The 22,910-nt window shown below is 39.3% G+C and overlaps 1 protein-coding gene across 1 annotated transcript in view; it reads right to left on the reverse strand.

The window, feature by feature from the left end:
- COL9A1 (collagen type IX alpha 1 chain) overlaps positions 1-22,910 on the reverse strand; it is a 144,742-nt gene that overhangs the window by 56,701 nt on the left and 65,131 nt on the right. Inside the window, exons 13-18 of the mRNA XM_088470515.1 lie at positions 13,760-13,783; positions 11,360-11,413; positions 10,026-10,079; positions 6,602-6,634; positions 6,455-6,511; positions 3,819-3,872 (exon numbers count right to left, since the gene is read on the reverse strand). Of these exons, the coding sequence (XP_088326641.1) occupies positions 3,819-3,872; positions 6,455-6,511; positions 6,602-6,634; positions 10,026-10,079; positions 11,360-11,413; positions 13,760-13,783 (276 nt within the window). The remainder of the gene's footprint in view (positions 1-3,818; positions 3,873-6,454; positions 6,512-6,601; positions 6,635-10,025; positions 10,080-11,359; positions 11,414-13,759; positions 13,784-22,910) is intronic.

A 22,910-nucleotide genomic window follows, 5' to 3' on the forward strand; every position in this document is an offset into this window, starting at 1 on the left:
CTTTAAAAAATTGCTGCTCTAAATCTTGCTGCTGCCCCTAACTTGTAGGCTAATATATTTGGTCCATGGAGCTTGAGAAATATGTTTTTCAGATAGATACAGAATAAAGTTCATATTAGAGAGGAAAAAAGGAGATGATGTTGGTGATGCGCTGAAAGATCAATACTTGTATAGTGATTAATTCAAACTAAGTTGGGCTCTATATAACAGAAACGTGTTATTATCCGTATTAAAGTGGTGTATGAGAAAATACCTATTAATGCAGAGGTTCCCAAACCCAGTCCTCAAGGCTCCCCAACAGTTCAGGTTTTAGAGATATCTAGGGTTGAGCACAGGTGACTTAATTAGTACCTCAAATAATTTGATTTGACCACCTGTGCTCAACCATGGTTATCTCTAACACCTGAACTGTTGGGGAGCCTTGAGGACTGGGTTTGGGAACCTCTGCATTAAAGTATTGTAGCAAAATAGCAAAAATAAATATATCTAGTATGTAAAGATAGAAATAAAATGTGATTTAAAATTGAAATCAATTCAGTATACTTAAAACATATTTGGTTATCTTTCACCTTTATGACAGATTGCACATTACAGATAGGGTAGGGTATCTGAACACTTAGTATAATTACTAGCATTATCACTAGTATAATCACTAGGCAGTAGGGTTGAATAGGTGATTGTATTTTAATAGGCTACAGTTAACACAATCGATATGTTTCAGGATTTCCTATCATCTAATGTTCCATAGACACAGATTATTATTATTATTATTATTATTATTATTATTATTATTAATAATAATAATAATAATAATAATAATAATAATATGGAGTATATTATTTTATCAGTATATGATTATTTTGTCTCCCCAGAGGCTAAATTAACAGAACAGGTGTATATTATTATTATTAGTGTTATTATTACTACTACTACCAGTTATTTAGGTAGTGCACATATATTCTGCTGCGCTTTACAGAGAATATTTAGCAGTTCACATCAGTACATGCCCTAGTTAAGCTTACAGTGTACAGCCATGGCCAAAAGTTTTGAGAATAACAAGTATCGCTTTTTACAAAGTTTGCTGCTTCACTGTTTTTAGACCTTTTTGTCAGATGTTACTATGTTATACTAAAGTAATATTACAAGCATTTCATAAGTGTCAAAGGCTTTTATTGACAATTACATTAAGTTTATGCAAAGAGTCAATATTTGCAGTGTTGACCCTTCTTTTTCAAGACCTCTGCAATTCCCCCTAGCATGCTGTCAATTAACTTTTGGGCCACATACTGACTGATGTCCGCTCATTCTTGCCTAATCAATGCTTGGAGTTGGTCAGAATTTGTAGGTTTTTGTTTGTCCACCCGCCTCTTGAGGATTGACCACAAGCTCTCAATGGGATTAAGGTCTGGGGAGTTTCCTGGCCATGGATCCAAAATTATGAGTTTGAGTTCTCCGAGCCACTTAGTTATCACTTTTGCCTTATGGCAAGGTGCTCCATCATACTGGAAAGGGCATTGTTCGTCACCAAATTGTTTTTGGATGGTTGGGAGAAGTTGCTCTTGGATGATGTTTTGGTACCATTCTTTATAAATGGCTGTGTTCTTAGGCAAAATTGTGAGTGATCCCACTCCCTTGGCTGAGAAGCAACCCCACACATGAATTGTCTCAGCATCCTGCCAGTCAGGACCAGGGAGGAGTCTTCTCTTTCAAACAATGTTGCACCTTAGTAATTATTGTCTGATGATTACATATGACCCAGACAGTAACATCCTACACTACAGATTTACTAGAAGAGCCAAGGGATGGAGAGATGTCTCTAAAAGTGCCAAATCACCCTTGAATTGGTACCTAGAGTGAAGGCACACTTGTTTGAAAGAGAGGATTCCTTTTTTTTAAAAATGTGCCCCTTTATTATAAGTAGAGATGTGCGCGGACCCTCGTGTTTGTTTTTGGTTTTGGCAAAACCACTCTCAAATGTTTTGGTTTTGGTTTTTGCAAAACCACCTCAAGTGTATTGGTTTGGTTTTGGTTTTGGATTTTTTTAAAAACTGAAAAAAACAGCAAATATCATGTGACTTGGGACTGTTTTTGTTCCTATAGTATTATTAACTTCAATAACATTAATTTCCAGTCAATTTCAGTTACTTTTGACCAACTCACAGCACCTGAAATCACAAGGAAGGAACTTAAATGCAATTCGAGAGATCCGTTTTTGAGACCTGAGATCCAGTATTCCTATGTCTATCCCATGCATGTTTAAATTGATCTACTGTCGTAGCCTCTACCACCTCTGATGGGAGGCTATTCCACTTATCCACCTCCCTTTCCTTCAGCGCATGTCCTCGTGTTCTAATTCTTTTTTTCCGTTTAAGAATGTCTCCCTCCTGTTAATGTTTCCCACCTTGTTACAACCCGTGATATATTTGAAAGTTTCTATCATGTCCTCCCTTTCCCTTCTTTGCTCCAAACTATACATATTAAGCTATTTTAGTCTTTCCTGGTAAGTTTTGTGATGTAAGCCATGCACCATTTTAGTTGTCCTTCTTTGTATATTCTCTAATGTATTTATATCCTTTTAGAGATATGGCCTCCAGAACTGAACACAGTATTCTAGATGAGGCCGTAACAATTACCTATACAATGGCATTATTACTTCTTTTTCCTACTACTGATTCCTCTCCTTATGCAACCAAGCATCTGAATCTACTCAGAACCCCAAAGTTCGTGTAAGTTTGGTTTTCAGCAAATCTGAACTGTTCATCTCTACTTATTATTTATTGTCTGATGGTCATAAGACAATAACACTTTACACTAGTATTTAATTCTAGTTGGTGCAAACTGGCAAAAAAAACATGCACTGCAAATATACATTTTAGAGATTTTATTATGAAAACATATGTGGAGTATCCTGCTTTTTCCTGTTTTGGAGAGGTGGATTGATACCAAAGCAACCACAACGTATTTCATGGTGGTATTTAAAAAAAAAACAGAAATACACACATTTCCTTGCAGGTGTTTCCATGCAATGCTTTAGTTCATAAATGCAATATCAATAAACAAAAACAACAAATGTTGCTAATTTTGAATAAACTTTCCTTTCCTGTGACAGGAGATATAACCAAACTTATAAAATTTTATTACAAATTCAAAGTCTTCTGAAAAGAAAGGTATAGTATGTGTGGGTACCACATAAATACATTACTGATATTATGCTGGAATGTGGCCAGCAAGAAAAGTGCCAATATAGGCTCAACACAGGGGTGAGTGAGGGACATTAGGAATATCTGTAATCACATCTTTGCATGGTCATTTGAGTGTGTATAACTGTGCTTATCTATTGTGAATGTACTGGTATAAATGCCATCCCATTGAAAGTATAGAATGGCACATGATTGCGGCACCCTCAGGGAACAAATAAGCAAATCAGTTCTTTACAAAAAGAAATTATAGTAATCACTATCCAGGCAGTGTCCCTGTATTGTTCTGCTATGTAAACCTCATTTTGTACTCAATTTGAGGCGTCAGTTAGCTAAGAACACCCTCATTCACCTAACTCCTACCATCAGATGTTCCAAACGTTTTGATGCCCCACAAATGCTGTAAACTTTGCACACATACACTGGCACAGAGTCATACATGATAGGTGCATGACATCACAAAAAAGAACAGGCGCTGCAGGTGCGCACGTTTGCAGCCTTTGAGAGTTCAAATATGCTATTCACAGAATTGATCTGCACATTTATTTATTAATATTATATAAATTATTGACAGTTATTCTGCAGCTCAGTCTTTTCAAAATACAATACTATATATTTTACCTTATGGCCTTGCTTCCCGGGCTCCCCCGCTTCTCCTTTTACACCTTTGTGGCCCTGTGATATAGAAAATGATACAAATAAAACTTATATATGATGAAACATATCCTGCTTAGTAATATAACTAACGTATCTGGCCCCTTGTCTGGTGGAGTAGAGGACAGTATCATACGGACTCCTGAAAACAATCATTATTCTTTCACATCTGCATTAGAAGAAATGTGCATGTACTTTGTATTTTCGCAGTGCATTTTAAGTAAAATGTATAGATAAGGCCACTTATTCCTTTGATCAAAGTGTCAGGAGACACAGAAACTTTTCAGTAGACTAGCCTGAGTCTCCAATACTTTGCTGATATTCTCTGCTGCAGTTCATGGGGATTATGTCTAGCGTACAAGCTTTACAAGTCATCTCTCTCTCTGTGTTCCTGGAAGCTTTGTGGATCATGCTGTTAACTTTAAGGATCAACAGCCTCCTATAGGAGGCTGCTTACAGCCATAGGAGTTCTATAAGAAAGATCCATTACATTTGTGCACTGTATGTGTTATGACACTGATCCTATCTCTTTTCCAAAAATCGCCACTGTACTGGCTCTATAGATAAAGACTTTGGTTTGAAAGGATATGCTATATTTATTTGAACTGTAATAAACATTATATTTGGAACTGCTGATTTATTTGAAGCAATAGCCTTATTAGGAATGGTTCCTGGTACACTTTAGTGTTTATCAGTTTAAGTGGTGCACAGAATTGATTCCGCCTTAGAAGAGATCTTATTGTATTATATTGTATAAGAAAAGTATTCATGCTTGTTACTTTTAAACATACTCTTATGCCATCAAATTATTATTAAATGGGTTTTTTTTGTTGTTTTGCACTTTTGTGTAGTAACATTTTATAGTACAGGTCTCTATTACAATCCATATACATATACTAAACTAAAAACACTGTCATCTGACAAACATAAAAACTGTATTTATAAGAATTAAATAAATTCACAAGTTTCTTAAAGATGTTTATTTTTAATATATCCCCATTTTCCAGTAATTTTGTATATGTACATTTACTTTCAATAAATTACGTCCATTTTTACAGCTCATTTTCTCTACTCATTTCTCTACTGTTTCTAGGGCCAAGTCATGTTTAAAAACTTTAAACATTTCACAAATATTTTGTAAATGTCAATGTTAAATGTTTTCAGTAGTTCAAAGCAATGTTTTATTATTTTTCCAGCCCATCGCCTTCTCCTGCAATGGCAGAAAAAAACTGAAACTACTTCTATCTTCTTAATAAACTGATCCTCTTGCCCTACCCTTCTCTTCCCCATTCCACATTAGTAGTTGCTGCACCTAGTTTAGGTGTAAATTTACTGAGCAGCAGGTTTGCTGTCAATTGCAAACTGACAGGCATCGATGGTGGATCTATGCATCGGTTTTGATTGTAATTTGTAATCTGCCATCGATACCAGTCAGATTTGAAACCCCTATCCCACCGCGAATCTGCAGCAAATTTAAAACACTGCACAGATCACTATTATCTGTACACACTTTGTTGTAGTAAAAAAAAAGCTTTAAAAGGTTTAAAATAAAAAGAAATGGTGTGGGGTACCCCCTCCCACCAAATGATAACTAGCCGTGGTTCTCTGAGCTTAGACTGGTATTGAAAAATAAGGACAAACAGCATGAGGTGACCCCTGTTTTCCAATAACCAGCACTAGGCTGAACCAGCCGGGGCAGCTGGCATTATAGCAGGGAGGCACACAGCGTTGGGTCTCCCTACAATAAAGGCACCAGCTCTCAACTGGTTAGCCCAGTGTTGGAATCCAAGGGTGTATAAAGAGAGGAGGGGGCCTGTGTGCAGTCTCTGTGCAGGCCCCCTCCTCTCTAGCCACCAGCACAGATCAGTAGACTCTGCCACTGTGCCAGAGTCTACTGCGCATGCACTGGTCTCCAGGAACATGGCGCCCATGACATATCCCAAGTGATTTTTCTACTTGCATGCATAAATACCCCAAAAATTAGAAGCCGCAACCATTTTCCCAATCTTTTCTGCAGCGCTGCAACTGCTGACGGAGGACTCTGGAGAATTAAGTATTAAATATGGGTGCAGTTTGGGCCCCCCTGAACCCATTGCACTGCACACTCTGCACCAATTACAGATACGCCACTGCTGGAATCCCTAAGGAAGTGGGAACGCCACAAAAATGGGGTCCTTCCACCTCAAGGTCAACCAGCTCTGGGTTGAAACCTTAGGCTTCTTCTCTGCAAAAGGCCATTTGTGACTTAAATGTTGCTGACTTGCACAATAAAGACACCTTACTGCAACTGTTCCAGAGTACCGTCTATTTTTTGCCTACATTACATTGTACTTGGCACCAGGACCTTAATTTTTTGATTAATATATAATGGTAAGTGTAGCACAAAGAAGGATCCCTGTTCCATTCAAGCACTGTTGAAGCAAGAGCCAGGAACGCCCTTAGTTGTGCCTCTCTTCTGCTCTGAGCTGCTGTACTAGGTATTTATACCTAGTAAAAAATTAAAAATGCATATTCACTCTTGCAAAGTGCATTCTTTTTCAACAGTTGCAATACAGTTGTACTTATCGTTAAAATGTATTTAAGCTATGTAGCCGCAATTTTACCTTCATTCCACCCAGACCTGGATATCCCGGACGGCCTGGTGGGCATGCATTAGGGCACTGAAAATAAAATAACAGTCTTTATAAATAACAAATTGAAAGAAAACAGAACATAGCTACAACTGTTAATGCTTTTCACACATAACTCACCAGGGGATCTCCTTCAGGCAGAGCAACTGTCCCCTGTTGAAAACAAAAATAGACGTTTTCTGTATTCAGTCAGAAACACATCACAAAACATAAAGAAAATCAATTGTAATTGAAAATCTGAAGAAAATAAAATACCCGCAATGTCTCATATACAGTCACATTATTTAAGTTCTGAAAAACGTTTGCTTCATGATTGCTGTTTACTTGACTTGGTTATCATAGTTTTGCCAATACCACACATCTTACAGAAAGAATGTGGTTGAATGAATATGTCAGAGCTATACTGTAGAATATATATAACATCTTGAGATAATAAAAAAATAGTACAAAGTAAATAAACAGTAATAAATGGATCATTTCAGTGTAAATTGTTTTCTTATGATTGTCCTCTCTAAGTATATTGGGCACTACAATCGTGAATTCTGCAGATCTCATTCTGATGCTGACTACACCAATAGCAACTTCATCAACATTATCTGCAAATGGGTCAGGTTATGTCCCATATTTGGCCCCAAATTGATCATGAAAGGCAAACTAAAAATACGAATCAATCAGAAGAATTTTGTGCATATCTGGTGAGGAGGTGGCCATCATCTGCTTGTGTGTGGCCAAGTTTGTAATAAAGCATATCTGTTAGAGCTCATATTTAACAATAGGATTGGCTCATTCTTGGTCAACATTTGAATAGTTGGTCATCATGAGGTTTCATGAGGTTGCCTAAAATATCTCAATGTGTTACAAGATCTATAAGGGATGATGACATATTTATGAGAGTGTACATCTCTAACATATTTACATAATAACTGTTTTGAAACTACACTCTACATTAGAGAGTATCTAATGGCTGCATGTTCATTTTTGATTTCCATCCATTTCAAGTTCTGCTGGCATTTAACTTTCCGAGGCTTCCCTTACAAGCGGTCAGGTGGACATGGTTAATCCAGAACACAAAATCACATTAAAAGTAAACAGCAGGTTAAATCTGTGGGAGGCTCAAAATGCCCTGATAGCAGGGTGATTCCATTCTTTTGATTGGTAATGTGGGTACCCACCGTGTTACAAAATGAACTTTTAAGCTGGGTGCACACTGGACGATATATCATTTGTAAAGCTGATGTATAAAATATTGTCCCGACCATCTGGCAATATATATGTGATGTCTTTCACAAATATATTGCATTGGCTGTGCTGCACAGCAGATGCGATATATCGTGCAGATTTATTGTTCAGATCTTCTTGTGTGTACACATGACCAAACAACAACCCATATGCTGGCCACAGGAACCAATGAAAATAACATCACAACTGATTCTTCTGCCAAGACATATTGTGCAGCTGACATATTGTGTATGCACAATGGGCCTATTTCAGACATGTACGTAAACCTGATGTTTACATACAACTCCAATGCTTTTAGATATACAGATCTAAAACTGCTATGTTGCTCGCAGTACCCCAACCACTGCTGTATGTTTGACATGCTGCTGGTGTTCGGGGGCGGCGACAGCAGAAAACGGGAGTGTCAGTCCTGCTTTCGGGCATGCTGAAGCCAGTGGCTGCATCCTTGGAAGCAACTTCATTGACTTCAGCAGTGTAAATTTCCTGGCCATCCTGAGTAACCTGAGAGTTACGCAGAGGACCGATGTTCACACAGATGATCCAATGCTGTATCCTCAAATCCAGCAGTGGTTCAGAGAAGCCGGCTGGAAGCCTCTATTTACACAAGACACCGCCTGCTGCATTAGTATATTATCTCTGAATCAGGCCCAATATTGTTTCTGCATAACTTTACCAAATCGGCAGATCAGTCGGCCGAATGGTTGGACGGCTGAAATGTCGTTTTAGTATGTACCCCTCATTAGAATGCCTGGAGCCAAGCACAGAAAAGGGCTAGCTTTGAACAGGAAGTACAGTTACAACGCTTGAGACCTTACTAATGCCAATCCGGTTAGGAATCAAACATTTGAGCTAGCAATACCCAAAGCCATACCACAAAGAGAACCTTGCAGGGAATAAAAAATGGGACCATTACCCCATCCACAATGTTGTTCACAGGAACAGTACTGGGAAGAGGTTACTACTCCTGTTGAGTTGATCACAGAACATGTGGTTTGGGCTTTAAGCCTCCAATGACTGTGTTGTGCTGTGTCACTACCACCTTGGTAGAGAAATGAATGGTGTGACTAAACAGCTGGCAAAGAGCTCCAGGATGACAAGTTCCTTAATCGACAGTGATAATTAGGCTTTGGTGATTGTGCCTCTAAAGGTGCACACACTGTGGGCAATTAGGAAAGACGGTACAATTATAACATCGTAATCGTACCATCGACCTGATCCCCTGTAGTGCCTGCACTGAACGATCAGTCGTTCAGTGCAGGCACATTCCATCATTCCTGAACATGGCCAATCTGTCGTTATCGGCAGGTTGGCCAGCATATTCAGGCGATGGACAATGTCGGAAACAACCAGCGGGAGTGTGCATCGCTGGTCATTTTTGACATTAGAGTGCACGATTTGTGCACGCTTACTGAGCAATTGCACAATTACGATGTCGTAATTGTGCAATCGCTCAGTAATATCGCCCAGTGTGTACGCACCATAAGAGTTGTAATTTTTCTGTGTTGTATTTTTACAATTAAAACACATTTGCTTTGCTGACTGACGAGAGATGTTGAGTGTGCTAGACTGACATATAAGGCTACTTCCATGCAAACCAGCCATTGGTGCTGCAAAAGAGCAAACATTAATCCGGCATCCTTACACTAAGTACAGTAAGCTGTGACAAATGGGGAAATTAAACTCCACAATTCTGGTAAATATCATGTAAAGATGAAGGTGTTCATTTACAGTGACCTTGCCTCCAGAATTAGCTGGGTGTTAAAAACCAGGAACAGCTAATTATTTCATGTGCTCTAATAAGAGGCAGATCTTCCCCAGAACAACAGACAGGTAGAACATTTAACTGGCAAAAATATACTTGGGTTTATGTATGTTAGGAGTTTACAGTCCAATAATGGTGATATCACTGCTAAGAATAAAAGTTGCAATAGGGCAATATACTACCCATCCCATATTTTATACGTGTTTAATTTAATAGTGATTACAGTACTGCAAGTGTATTTCGAATGACATGACAAATATTTGCTAATTACAACACATCTCACTTTAATTACAACAAAGACAATAAATGATTAAAATATATCATGGAAACTTAAAACCCTTATGCTTAATGGAGACCTGGGCATTTCAACTAATTTGCATTATTTTAATATATATGACAGAGCATATATGAATTTAGGAAAATGACATTATCTGTTCACTTTAACACAACTGTTCACTTGACTTTGGGGGAAAATTGAAACATCACTTCATTACCTCTGAAGGCTACAATCACATAATTAAAGGTTAACTCATGAATACTTACTCTAGGTCCTGGTGGTCCGGGTGGTCCTGGCACACCTCTTGCACCAACATCGCCCTACGCAAAAACAGGTATATAATTATATTTAATTTATTTTGTGTTTTGCTATTTTACACATTGCCCATTTGCTTTTATTGACCACATAAAGTTGGATGCACTTATTAATTCAACTGAGGATGAATCCACAATAGGTAAATGATTAATCACATTTATTTTGATAAAACTACTTAGCTTAAATAAAGATTGTGAAAATTCCTTTCATCAGTGGGTTATATATGTGCATGTAATAATAATATATAAATATATTTGTGAATGGCCAAAATTACTTTCATAAGGGAACAGTTGCAACTTTGGCTACAGATAACCTCTAATTATAAATGGCTTACAACAGACTACAAAGTTATAGTTTTGGGTGTCAGTGTCTAACATTTGTAAATCCTATCAATCACTGAGTACACTAGTCATTGTGCAATGCTGTGAATGTCATTGTTCCTCTAAGCACCTTTTGAGGAAGTTGCAGTATGACATCTTGCCGTATTGCAACAGTAGTCTGTCTTGCTAGTGCAAATTGATGTACTCATCAATGTTTATTGAGCTATTTAATCAATAGCTCAATGCCGCGTTGAAAACAACCTTTGTGGACATTCAGCCTGTGCGTGTGTGTCAATAGGTTATATAGCCTAGGCAGACCGCTTCATTAATTAGTACATCAGTTCTTTCTTCTAACAATTACTCTTATGACTATTGAGATGAACCACTTTGGAATACTCCCCTATCTAAGTGACACATACAGAGATAAATGGTCAACAGGTGAACGTTAGCCAACATGAATAGTTAATATAATACAAGTGATAACATGTAAATCTTTTCACAATTTAAACAAAATACAACATGTTATATGTGGAATGTTCCTGTATTAACTATCTTTGTGGCAGTACTATAAACCTATTTTCTTATTTCTCTGTATTCAAGCTGAAAACAGTTTACATTAGTCTAAATGATGTTTCAGCAATGATCAAAGCTGTATTATGATTAGAATCACTTCTGATCCTTTTGCTAACCATATTTCTACCGCTGAGCACAGAACTACTACAGTGCCTATTCCTAGGCATGCTACTGCTGACCATGATGCTGGAACAAAGGATTTCAGATGGCTACAGCAGGTGCAGCTACTGTACCAGATTATTTGGATCAGACACAGAAGAAGTGTTAGATTTGATAGTAGGCCTGTATCCTGCTAAAAATCCTTAAACAATTCTGTTTTTAAAAATCCAATAATTATTTTATTAACATTATATATATGTTAAAAAATGATAAAGAGAAGTTTAAAAACTTACCAATGGACCACCACGGCCTAACTCTCCTAAAAGTCCAGGGGGGCCAGGTACACCCTATAAATATAAAATTTCTTTTTACTTCAAATACAGATGAAGACAATATAGTGTTACTTAAGCAATTTATTGGTAGAGTACACTGTGTACCATTTGCATTGTTTTGTATTGTAGTTTTTAATTCTTTATTGAGCTTGTTAAGTGTTTGAGCTTTAAAAAATTTCTTTATGTTGTTTTCTAACATATGTTTTGGCTGTAGTTTATATCCCAGCAGTCAAGATGCCGGCACTTAGAATGTCAGCACCGGCATCCCGACACCAGTCAGAATCCCGGCACCAGCATCCCCACCGTCGGCATCCCGATGGTAAGTATTGGGGTTAGGGGGAGGGTTAGGTATGGGCACTAGGGGGAGGGTTATGGTTAGACACTAGGGGGAGGGTTAGGGATAGGCTGTGTGGGGATGTTCAGTTTAGGTGGTGGGGGAAGGGTTAGGTTTAGGCTGCGGGTAGGATGGTTAGGTTTAAACAGCATGGGGGAGGGTTAGGTTTAGACTGTGGGGAGGGAGGGTTAAGTTTAGGGGTAGGGTTAGGATACTTACCTGCAGGTGTCTGTATGCTAATCCCGTCGGAATGCTGGTGTCTGGATTCTGAGCGTCGGCATCCAGTACCCAACCCATATGTTTTGTTACTAACTGGTTCATTCATGCTTATGGATACACTAAACCAGTGCACTGAAAATAATAAACTATTTGTAAATCATGTAGACCAAAACTGTATCAACTATTTCTTAAAGTTATTTCAATTAAGTGTCAGTGTACATAAATTATCAAATTCTTGTTTAAAAGAAAACACCATTTGTCATAATTTAATTAACTGTAATATGTAATTGTTAAGTATGAGGGCCTTAGTTAGAGTTGTCCTTCCACCTGTTCCATATAGCATAATTGCAAGGTTGCAGCCAGGGTACTGAGAGGGAAGTGCAATAGGTACAAATGACTTGGCCTGCCTTGGGAACTCTATAGTAGTGGACATCATGGGGGCAGTTGGAGCTCCTAGGCCACAGTGAATCAGCTGCATTTTCCGAAGCCAAGGTCAGAATATAGGCTCTTGAGACTACTCTGCATGCATACTAAACTGTTAGTCTGCAGTTAGAGTTTAGCATATCTTATGCTTGTAGCCACTTATGTCTGCAGATGTGGTAGGGCAGTGGGCAAACATTAGTGCAGGATTATAGATATAATTGAAGTTCGCCCTCTAGAGATGGAACTTAATGAGACTTGGCTGCATCTCTAGACATGCTTCTTAGGAGGTATATCTATTGTGGTGACCAGAGGCCTTGTGTAAAGATATGTGCTAATTATGATGATATCAGCTATCATGCTGCTTTAGATTGGTTGGTTGTGTATGTACCCCTACAGCTGAGAGTACTTAATTTATTATCGTTGTAGCTGTATTATGTCAATATGAGGCAATATATTCAGATTTCTCATTTGTCATCTCCATTTGGACTACTGCAGGATAGGAAATTTAATTACATTTTCTATGGAAAATGTGACGTTCCTGTTTATAACTAACAGTTACAAATCATATGTAGTTACATGCAGATATGACCACATACATCTAGCATCCTTGCTTGTTAAACAATCCTTCTAGTTGCGCCATGCCATGGCATGACTCGGTAATGCCAAGCGTCTTTTCATGCAACTTTTTCCCTTAAAATGTGCAAAGTGATGTGAATAGGACACACAAGCAGCTTCTGCTGATTAAAATGATATATGGCATGCCTATATTCTGTGTGCAACTGCGGGTGTATCTGTAGGTGAAATACAGCTGATGACACTGTAACATAGGATTTCGCATGCAGATGTAACCGTAGTCGCACACAGAATATAGGCAATGCCACATATCATTTTAATCAGAAGAAGCTGCTGTCCTATTCGCATTAATTTGCGAATAAGATGCATTTGAAGGTAAAAGGTCGCACAAAAAAAATGATCGACGCTACAGAGTCACACGGCTCTCTCACGTTATGAGTAACGCAACTTGTAGCGCAGAGGATAAATGTACGTGGACACATCTGTACACAAAGATCAAGTTTCCAACTGATGCAGCTGAGAAGAAATCTATGTACTTTTTATGTAATATGACTAACAAAAAGGGTTGTTGCTCCTTTAACTGTCAAAGAGCGTGCACTCTGGCATAAGAGTAATGCTACCTACCTAACACATTAGAGGTTAATGCACGGTTTAATTAATTTCAAGGAAGGTTTAGTGGCTTTTTTATTCAATTTGAGCACATTCTAATAAATTAATAATAAATTAAATATTTATAGTCATGGACTGAATTGCTCAGCAACAACTTTCATTCATTATTTTCTTAGATTAAATGCTGTAAACTGTACACTTACCCGTGGTCCTGCGACTCCTCCACCCTTAGAAGTAGAAAATAAAACATAATTACATTTTAGGCAAGACAACTGTACCATGTTTACACAGGCAACAAGCTCAGCCACTCTGATAGATGTATAAACATGTAAGCATAAAATAATTCCTTTCATGTGTGTGGCTTTGGGGAAAGCTATGTATTATGGGAAGTTGGATCAGAATGTCTGCAAATGTGTTTACATCTACCAATGAATACAATCAAAAGCTATTGTGTTTGTTAGTGGAATTTGGGGTTATCTCTTTGCAATATGGATAACAATAGTGGGGCATTCCCTCTTCCCATTGTAGAGGTAATTTCTATTTATATCATCATATTTCTAGCCCAAAAGTATTATCATTGCTGGTTATAGTAATGTCAATATCAAATGTAAAATAATGGTGGTCATTTGTTATGTAAAAGAATGACAATCATTTACTGGAAAGAAGAATTGCAGCCACTTGTTGCACAGGAGAATGGCAGTCACTTGCTGAGTTAGAAAATGGCAGTCATTTGTTGGGTTAAAGAATGGCACTTGTTAGGTAGGAGAATGGCAGTCACTTGTTGGGTATGAGAATGGCAGTCACTTGTTGGGTATGAGAATGGCAGTCACTTGTTAGGGTACAGAATGGTAGTCACTTGGGTAGGAGAATGACAGTTACTTGTTGGGTATGAAAATTACATTAACTTGTTGGGTAGGAGAATGGCAGTTAGTTGTTGGGTAGGAGAATGACAGTTACTTGTTTGGTAGGAGAATGACAGTTAGTTGTTGGGTAAGAGAATAGCAGTTAGTTGTTGGGTAGGAGAATGGCAGTTAGTTGTTGGGTAGGAGAATGGCAGTTAGTTGTTGGGTAGGAGAATGACAGTTACCTGTTTGGTAGGAGAATGACAGTTAGTTGTTGGGTAAGAGAATGGCAGTTAGTTGTTGGGTAGGAGAATGGCAGTTAGTTGTTGGGTAGGAGAATGGCAGTTAGTTGTTGGGTAAGAGAATGGCAGTTACTTGTTGGGTAGGAGAATGGCAGTTACTTGTTGGGTAGGAGAATGGCAGTTACTTATTGGGTAGGAGAATGGCAGTGAGTTGTTGGGTAGGAGAATGACAGTTATTTGTTGGGTAGGAGAATAACAGTTACTTGTTGGGTAGGAGAAAGGCAGTTACTTGTTGGGTAGGAGAATGGCAGTGAGTTGTTGGGTAGGAGAATGACAGTCACTTGTTTGGTAGGAGAATGACAGTTACTTGTTGGGTAGGAGAATAACAGTTACTTGTTGGGTAGGAGAATGACAGTTACTTGTTTGGTAGGAGAATGGCAGTTACTTGTTAGTAGAAGAATTACAGTTACTTGTTGGGTATGAGAATGGCAGTCACTTGTTAGGGTACAAAATGGCAGTCATTTGTTGGGTTAAAGAAAGGCACTTGTTAGGTAGGAAAATGGCAGTCACTTGTTGGGTATGAGAATGGCAGTCACTTGTTGGGTATGAGAATGGCAGTCACTTGTTAGGGTACAGAATGGTAGTCACTTGTTAGGGTACAGAATTTCAGTCACTTTTTGGGTAGGAGAATGGCAGTTTTTGGGTAGGAGAATGACAGTTACTTGTTGAGTATGAAAATTACATTTACTTGTTGGGTAGGAGAATGACAGTTAGTTGTTGGGTAGGAGAATGGCAGTTAGTTGTTGGGTAGGAGAATGGCAGTTACTTGTTGGGTAGGAGAATGACAGTTACTTGTTTGGTAGGAGAATGACAGTTAGTTGTTGGGTAGGAGAATGGCAGTTACTTGTTGGGTAAGAGAATGGCAGTTACTTGTTGGGTAGGAGAATGGCAGTTACTTGTTGGGAAGGAGAATGGCAGTTACTTATTGGGTAGGAGAATGGAAGTGAGTTGTTGGGTAGGAGAATGGCAGTGAGTTGTTGGGTAGGAGAATAACAGTTACTTGTTGGGTAGGACAATGGCAGTTAGTTGTTGGGTAGGAGAATGGCAGTGAGTTATTGGGTAGGAGAATGACAGTTATTTGTTTGGTAGGAGAATGACAGTTACTTGTTGGGTAGGAGAATAACAGTTACTTGTTGGGTAGGAGAATGGCAGTTCCTTGTTTGGTAGGGGAATGGCAGTTACTTGTTATGTAGGAGAATGACAGTTACTTGTTGGGTATGAGAATGGCAGTCACTTGTTAGGGTACAGAATGGCAGTCACTTGTTAGGGTACAGAATGGCAGTCACATGTTAGGGTACAGAATGGCAGTGAATATTTGGGTAGGAAAATGGCAGTTACTTGTTAGGGTACAGAATGGCAGTCACTGTTTGGGTAGGAAAATGGCAGTTACTTGTTAGGGTACAGAATGGCAGTCACTGTTTGGGTAGGAGAATGGCAGTCACTTGTTAGGGTACAGAATGGCAGTCACTGTTTTGGTAGGAGAATGGCAGTTACTTGCATTGATTGTTAGGTATGATATGCAATGCTATGTATTTCTATACATGTAAGTCTCCTTTGATAGAGTATTGAAAAAAAACAAATAACTGCCAAATATAGCCACACCCACTCTTCTGCATAATCACATCCATGTACAATTTTGCTTGCACCATAGCTCATACTTTGCCAATGACTAGTCACTGGTGAAAATGTTCTCCCTAGAACAAATTCCTGCTCTAAGATTAGAGGGGGATATTGCTGGTCAGTAGTCTGTAAGGGTGACTGCTTTGATAACTTAACACAGAAAGATACGCTGACAAACAATTGCTCCAAAAGATTTTAATTCAAAATAACCACTGTGTTGCCTTCAGATAAGATCAGACTATAGAAGGTGAGAAAGAGTCAGACAGGCTCAGTGGAGAGGAGCAGAGTGAGACCAAAACATGGAAATACAAAACGGAAATTGTTACACAATGTTTCATCTGGTGCAAAAAAGTTAGGATGTGTAAAAGATTGTGGGCCTAATTCAGACCCGCTCGCGAGCGTTGAGGGCTCGCAAGCGGGTCGATGGTGCCCTAATGCGCATGCGCACGACGGAGGGAGCTCCGTCGTGCGCAAGCGCGAGACCCGCATAGCGACAGCCAAGCTGTCGCTATGGGTCTCGCACCAAAGGGGGTGTGCTGTCGATGGTGACTGACAGCACGCCCCCTTTGGTGGGCGTGCCGGGGGCGTTGCTGCCCAGACGGAGGCGTTCCCATGGGAACGCCTACCGTCTGGGTTCGGCCCCACTGACATCACTAGTGATGTCAGTGGGAGTGCTTTTGGCTCTGATAGAGGCAAAAGCACTCCTGGGCTTGCGGCAGCGAGCCCGATGGTCAAGACCATCGCGATCATCTTTTTGGCCGCTCGCACAGCAATGCGAGCGGCCAGGAGGCCGTTCCATTTTTAATTAGGAGGGCCCTGATTCAGAGCGAGCGCTCTGGTCAGAGCGTCCGGCTCTGAATCAGGCCCTGTATTCTGCTGTGTTGCTATTTGGATGTATTATGCACATTTTGCTTATCATGTTGCTCTGAATAGTAAATGAGTCACACTTCCCATGTGTGTCATTCTTTTGCAACAATTCTCTGCTAACCCTATAGATAAGTGCTCCATTATCATTTCATATTTCTTGTTTTTATGATAGTTTAAAAAGAATTTGTACTTCACATAAACAAAAAAACTTTTAATGTATCTGTTATTATTAGGTTATTTACATTGTATAAGTTTCCATTGCAATCTTAAAACAATGTCCCTTTTTTATTTTTACAACCAAAGACATTAACCACTTGTTTTCTGTATGTCTCTCAATGGGGCTTCTGTGCATGCAGCAGAGAAGATGGCACCTCTAAGGCACCGCTAAGGCACTCTAGGGCACTTATCCATACCGGTAGATAAAGGGCACAGGAGTTTCGAGGAGACATTTGCAGAAACAGGTTTACAGCATAAAATGAGACACTTCAGTATAGCACCTACAGATGTAACATTTCATGCCAGTTACGATGGCTACAAATTGGCCACAATCAATTTGCCTCCTGGAAGTTAAGCCTGGCTACCCTAGGAGCCCTATTGACATCTCCTCTAGGTAAAATATCTGAAAAATATATCTAATTTAAGCACAGAATTCACTGCAGGCTATTTTATGCCTGAAGGACAATAATTTCCATTGGCCAGAACCAAGAAAGGGCAGCCTATGAAGAACTCGTACTATTAAAAGAAAACTTATTATGTTTGCTTGGTCATATTTATTCTGACATGAATTAAGTTGATAGGCATCAAAATGTGACAAAAAATAGAAAGGTTGTCAAGGGGAGATATGTATTCATAAGTTTTTAACCTTTGTCAATGATCAATGCATTTAAGCCTTTAAACTTTAAACCAGTTAACATTTTTTCAGTTTAAACTCTGTGATAGCAGCTACCAGGTTTCCATAAGTATGTTATATAGTGCAGGACCCGCAGAGAAATGGGGTCCCATGATGTGGGCTGCAGGCTTAAATGCATTGATCAATCCATGAACCAAAACCCCACCATTTATTTATATATTATTGTGAGTGATTTAACAATGGTGAGTGCTGAGTTTTCTGTTTTTATTTAATTAAGCAATGTGGTCACCCCATGCCTGGGAATGGCGAGTGCAGGTCTGCACCCCAAATCTGGGAGTGGTGAGTGCAGTGGATTTCTGACTTTGTATATTTGGTTAATTTTTAAGTAACCTTTTTGCGATCACAGCTTTCTCATGCACCCCATGTGCAAGCTCATTTATAATGACTTGTGTCAGCTGCCTTTTTGGTAGTATGATAGAAGCTATGTTTGGTGACTGCGTTGCCTTTAAAAGCCATTAGTTGGCAGGTGAGCTTTAAACCAGTTAACATTTTTTTCAGTTTAAACTCTGTGATAGCAGCTACCAGGTTTCCATAAGTATGACAGATATTGTAGGACCTGCATTGATCAATCCATGAACCAAAACCCCATTATTTATTTACATATTATTGTGAGTGATTTAACACTGATGAGTGCTAAGTTTTATATATATAGTAGCAAGATCAGGATAAGGGTGCCATCTCCTGGTGTAACAGCACAAAAGTAAACAAGACATAAAAGTAAATCCTGGCCTGTCTGGCTCTAACTAAACAAATGATTCCCTCTCTCAGAGTGGAGGGATCTCGCGTTCCTCTCACAAAACAGAAGTCTTTAGCATAGCACTCACGTTATATATATATAAAACTATACTGAAGTGTCAAAAGTCAAGGTTTTTGGTGGTGCATGAGCAGTCTGCTGATCATCTTGAGAAGTGTCTGCAGTCAGAGCTTCATCTGACTTAGAATCGGGGCCCTTAGAAATTATCAGTATTTCTCTCATGATGAAAATATATTTACTGTAATACACTGAAGTGCCAAAAGTTATGGGACAGTAGCATGTAAAGGTAATGGTAGGTGGCATCATCGTACTGTGATATCTTGGAAATGCCCAGACCTGCATCATTTGTATTCTGACATCTCATGAATCAGTTTGAACACCAGGTAGACTGCTCATGGCAAGATGATGTGAATTATCAGAGTTCAAACGGGGCATGATAGTGGGTGCTCAAAGTATGGGACATTCCATTTCTGAAGTTTTGCAGACATTCAACATTCCTCAATCTACAGTGTCACGTGTGTACCGGGAATAACTTATGGAAGGCATTACCTTACACCATTGACAGCGCAGTGGCCGACCATGGGTTCTTAACGATCATGACCAGCGGCATCTGGCCAAAATTGTCCATGGTAACAGACAAGCGACACTGGCTGAAATCACATCCACATTCAATGTAGGAGGTACCGGATGCACATCCAGTAGGTCAGTGCAGTGTTTTTTAGCTTCCATGGGATATGAGACCAGAAGACTAACTAGAGTGCCCCTGTTAACACCACAACACTGGACACAGCACCTCACCTGGGCTCATGAAGGCCCTATTTGGACCCTGGAGGACTGGCAACATGTGGCATTGGCCAGTGAGTCATGGTTCCAGTTGTTTTGGGCTAATGGTAGTTTTCAGTTGTGGCACAAATCCATGAGGAGATGAACCCCAGTTGTCAACAAGGCACCGTGTAGGCTGGTGATGGTTCCATAATGGTGTGGGGTGTATTCAAGTGGCAAGGGTTGGGTTGCTGGTCCACCTGAACATGTAATTGACTAGTAACGTCTCTGTTGTATTGCTTGATGACCATTTGCAGCCATTCATGGACTTCATGTACCCCCACAACGATGGAATATGCCAGCAGGTTAATGCACCATGTCATTGGTTCCAAGCTGTCCAGAAATGATTCGAGGAGCATTTTGAAGCATCCAGACAAATGTTGTGGCCACCACATTTGCCCGTCATGAACCCAATCAAGCATTTATGGGACGTGGTAGAAAAGTCCATTCACACCCAAGATCCTGCACCTACAAATATCAGGGAGTAGTGGAAATCTGTCAATATAGCATGGATCAACATTTCTCCAGAGAGCTTCCGTCCAATTGTGGAATTGATGCCATGTCGAGTTGCTGCATTTTTCTGAGCTAGAGGGGGTCCTACACAATACTAGGCACCTATCCCATGACTTTTGGCACTTCAGTAAAATGCCACTGTATCTTACTTTTCAGGTTCTCTTTTATGTTACCTTGTTTCTATGGTGACGGCACTTGCAGACTACACCACCTTGTTGGGTCCGGGATGCCGATGCGTCTCACAGCAGTGATGTCATCGACACGGATGGCGGCGGGAGGTGGAGCGGCAGAGATGGACACTGGGTGATCTTACAGGTATTTATTCGTTGTATGTTTTCATATGCTGTATGTCTTGATAAAGTGGATAATCCACTGAAATGCTGACAATCAATACTGGCTTTGCCTGCAGTTTATTGAAGGTGTAGGAGATCTGGAGTGCCATCCCCTGTGTTGCATATATATATATATATATATATATTAAAATACCCCAGTGCCTTCGTAATCTTGAAACACGTGCAAAATAACTCACATGGCACTCAATTAGGATTTTTCAAAGACTCCATAATTCCCGAGTGTATTAAATAAATATAAATCATTGCAGCAAATGCAACAAAGGTGTAACAGCCAATTGTATCAAACAATCAGCAGTCCTTGTGGCTCTTGTGAAAAAAACATAAACACCTTTTCACATTATAAATTGCATCATGAAAACCTGAACATGATCTAACTACAAGTATCATGCTGAATGGTTAATGAAAAAACAAGAGAGATCCAGCTCACCACCCACTGCTCAACGTTTCAGGACATCTAGGTGTCCTTTTATTCAAGGCTGCATACAGGACTAAAAACACTGAAGCACTGGCCTGTGTTAGCAACCAATACACACTAGAGAGATTGCATACACTGCCGAATCCTCTACTTCCGGGTACAGATCAGCGTGGAGATCCTGTAATCCTGCTCACGCGAGGAAACTGTAACAGGCACAATTTAAGGTAAGTTCCTAACACAGACCAGTGCTTTAGCACACAGACCAGAGTGTCTCTTAGTGCAACAAGTGAAAAACAACAACAGTGCTGAAAGAAATATATGTATATAAAGGCTTATCTAATATTCAAAACTATTCCAAAAATGGCCCCATGTTCTTTTGTCGCAGTTGCACTGACATGTTCAGGTGGAGATTTTGTACCTACATAGGGCTGTCATAATGACCAATGGTGTGTCTAAATATACATAGCGGTGGATTAGCATCACAGCTGGTGGGCGTCTCTGTACGAATACCATTGGCCACAGCATTAACATAAAGATGCAGCTGTAACTGTTGCAAAAGATGAAGTTGCGGCTGCAATAGCATGCACCTTTAGATCGGCCCCAATGTGCTTATCTGCATGTACCCGGAAAAAGACGTCCAACAAGCATAAAATACCCAATGTGTTTCGTCTAGACAAAACTATGTCTTGTCACTCAGACTTCCTCAGGGGTAATAAAAAGCACTTCCACTTCCCTAGTTTATACAGTATAGCACATCTCATTAGTAAAACACGTTACACATGTAAACATCCAAAATGTCCGAAACCGAATTTCCTTAAATCCGGGATAGATAAATACAACCCACAATGTGAACAGTAAAATCCAAAAGTGAAGTAGCTTAAAACACCTCACTTCTCTGCTACACAATCAACATAGATTATTTCTATCACTCACCAAAAACATTTTTTAGGCTAATCACTAAAGTGGAAATGATATGATGCTATCTCTTCCTCGTGAATGAGAGAGTCCTAATACGCTCTGCCATACCGGTGCTGTGTGAAGCATACATATAGTGATTACCCTGGATTAAACGCAGGACCAGAAGTGGAGCAATGCTAGCTGTGTATTTCACCAAAAACAAAGCCCCCCAATGGAACAATATGAAAACTAATCTGTTACTCCTTACTGGAAAGATGAATAAACTAAAAAACAGCTAAATGAACCCAAAAATAAAATTATATATATATATATATATATATATATATATAAAGTTGTGTTAAAACTCTGTACTCCAGGGTAAAGTTCAAAGTGTTTACTAAGCAAACATAATGCAAGAACACCGCTATATGAGGGACATAGCTGCTCAAAACTTTAATGTATGCTTGCATTTTGAACTGTAAACTGGAGTACCAAACAACCTTATACTAGTCCTCTCTCTGGCATCTACTAAGATGAATGAAATATTGGAGTGCCCAATTCATTCTACAAAATATACATCTATGAATACATTGTACATGAATTATTGTATGGTTTATTCTTGGTATGCTAATACCTAAATAGGATTACATTATGTGCTTTTGTTCATTTTATTTCATGTCTTGGAGCTTTATTTAAAAACAGAATACCTCGTCACTAGGACTATTTATGGAATTATTTGGATACGCCTTTTTATTCAGATATTTGGAACCGGTTCACTTATTGTTTATATTCACATATCTGGTATGGGTTCACATATTGTTTGTACAGCACTATTTGAGTTTTACATTTGTTGTTTCACTAGCAGGCACCCTTGTCTTTTTTATCTTTTATAATAATATATCTAGTAATAAGTATGGGCAGGGGTGGATTGGGTCACTGGGAGCACGGGACAGTTCCAGCTAGACTGGCCCCATGCTGCCCTCTGTGACTTGCTAAAGCCCCTTGCTGCCACCCACACTGGGCAGTTTCATAGGCCAAGTGACAGAGGAATGTATGGGG

Source organism: Taudactylus pleione, unplaced genomic scaffold, assembly GCF_031769625.1.
Source record: "Taudactylus pleione unplaced genomic scaffold, aTauple2 ptg000015l, whole genome shotgun sequence".
Lineage (NCBI taxonomy): Eukaryota > Metazoa > Chordata > Amphibia > Anura > Myobatrachidae > Taudactylus > Taudactylus pleione.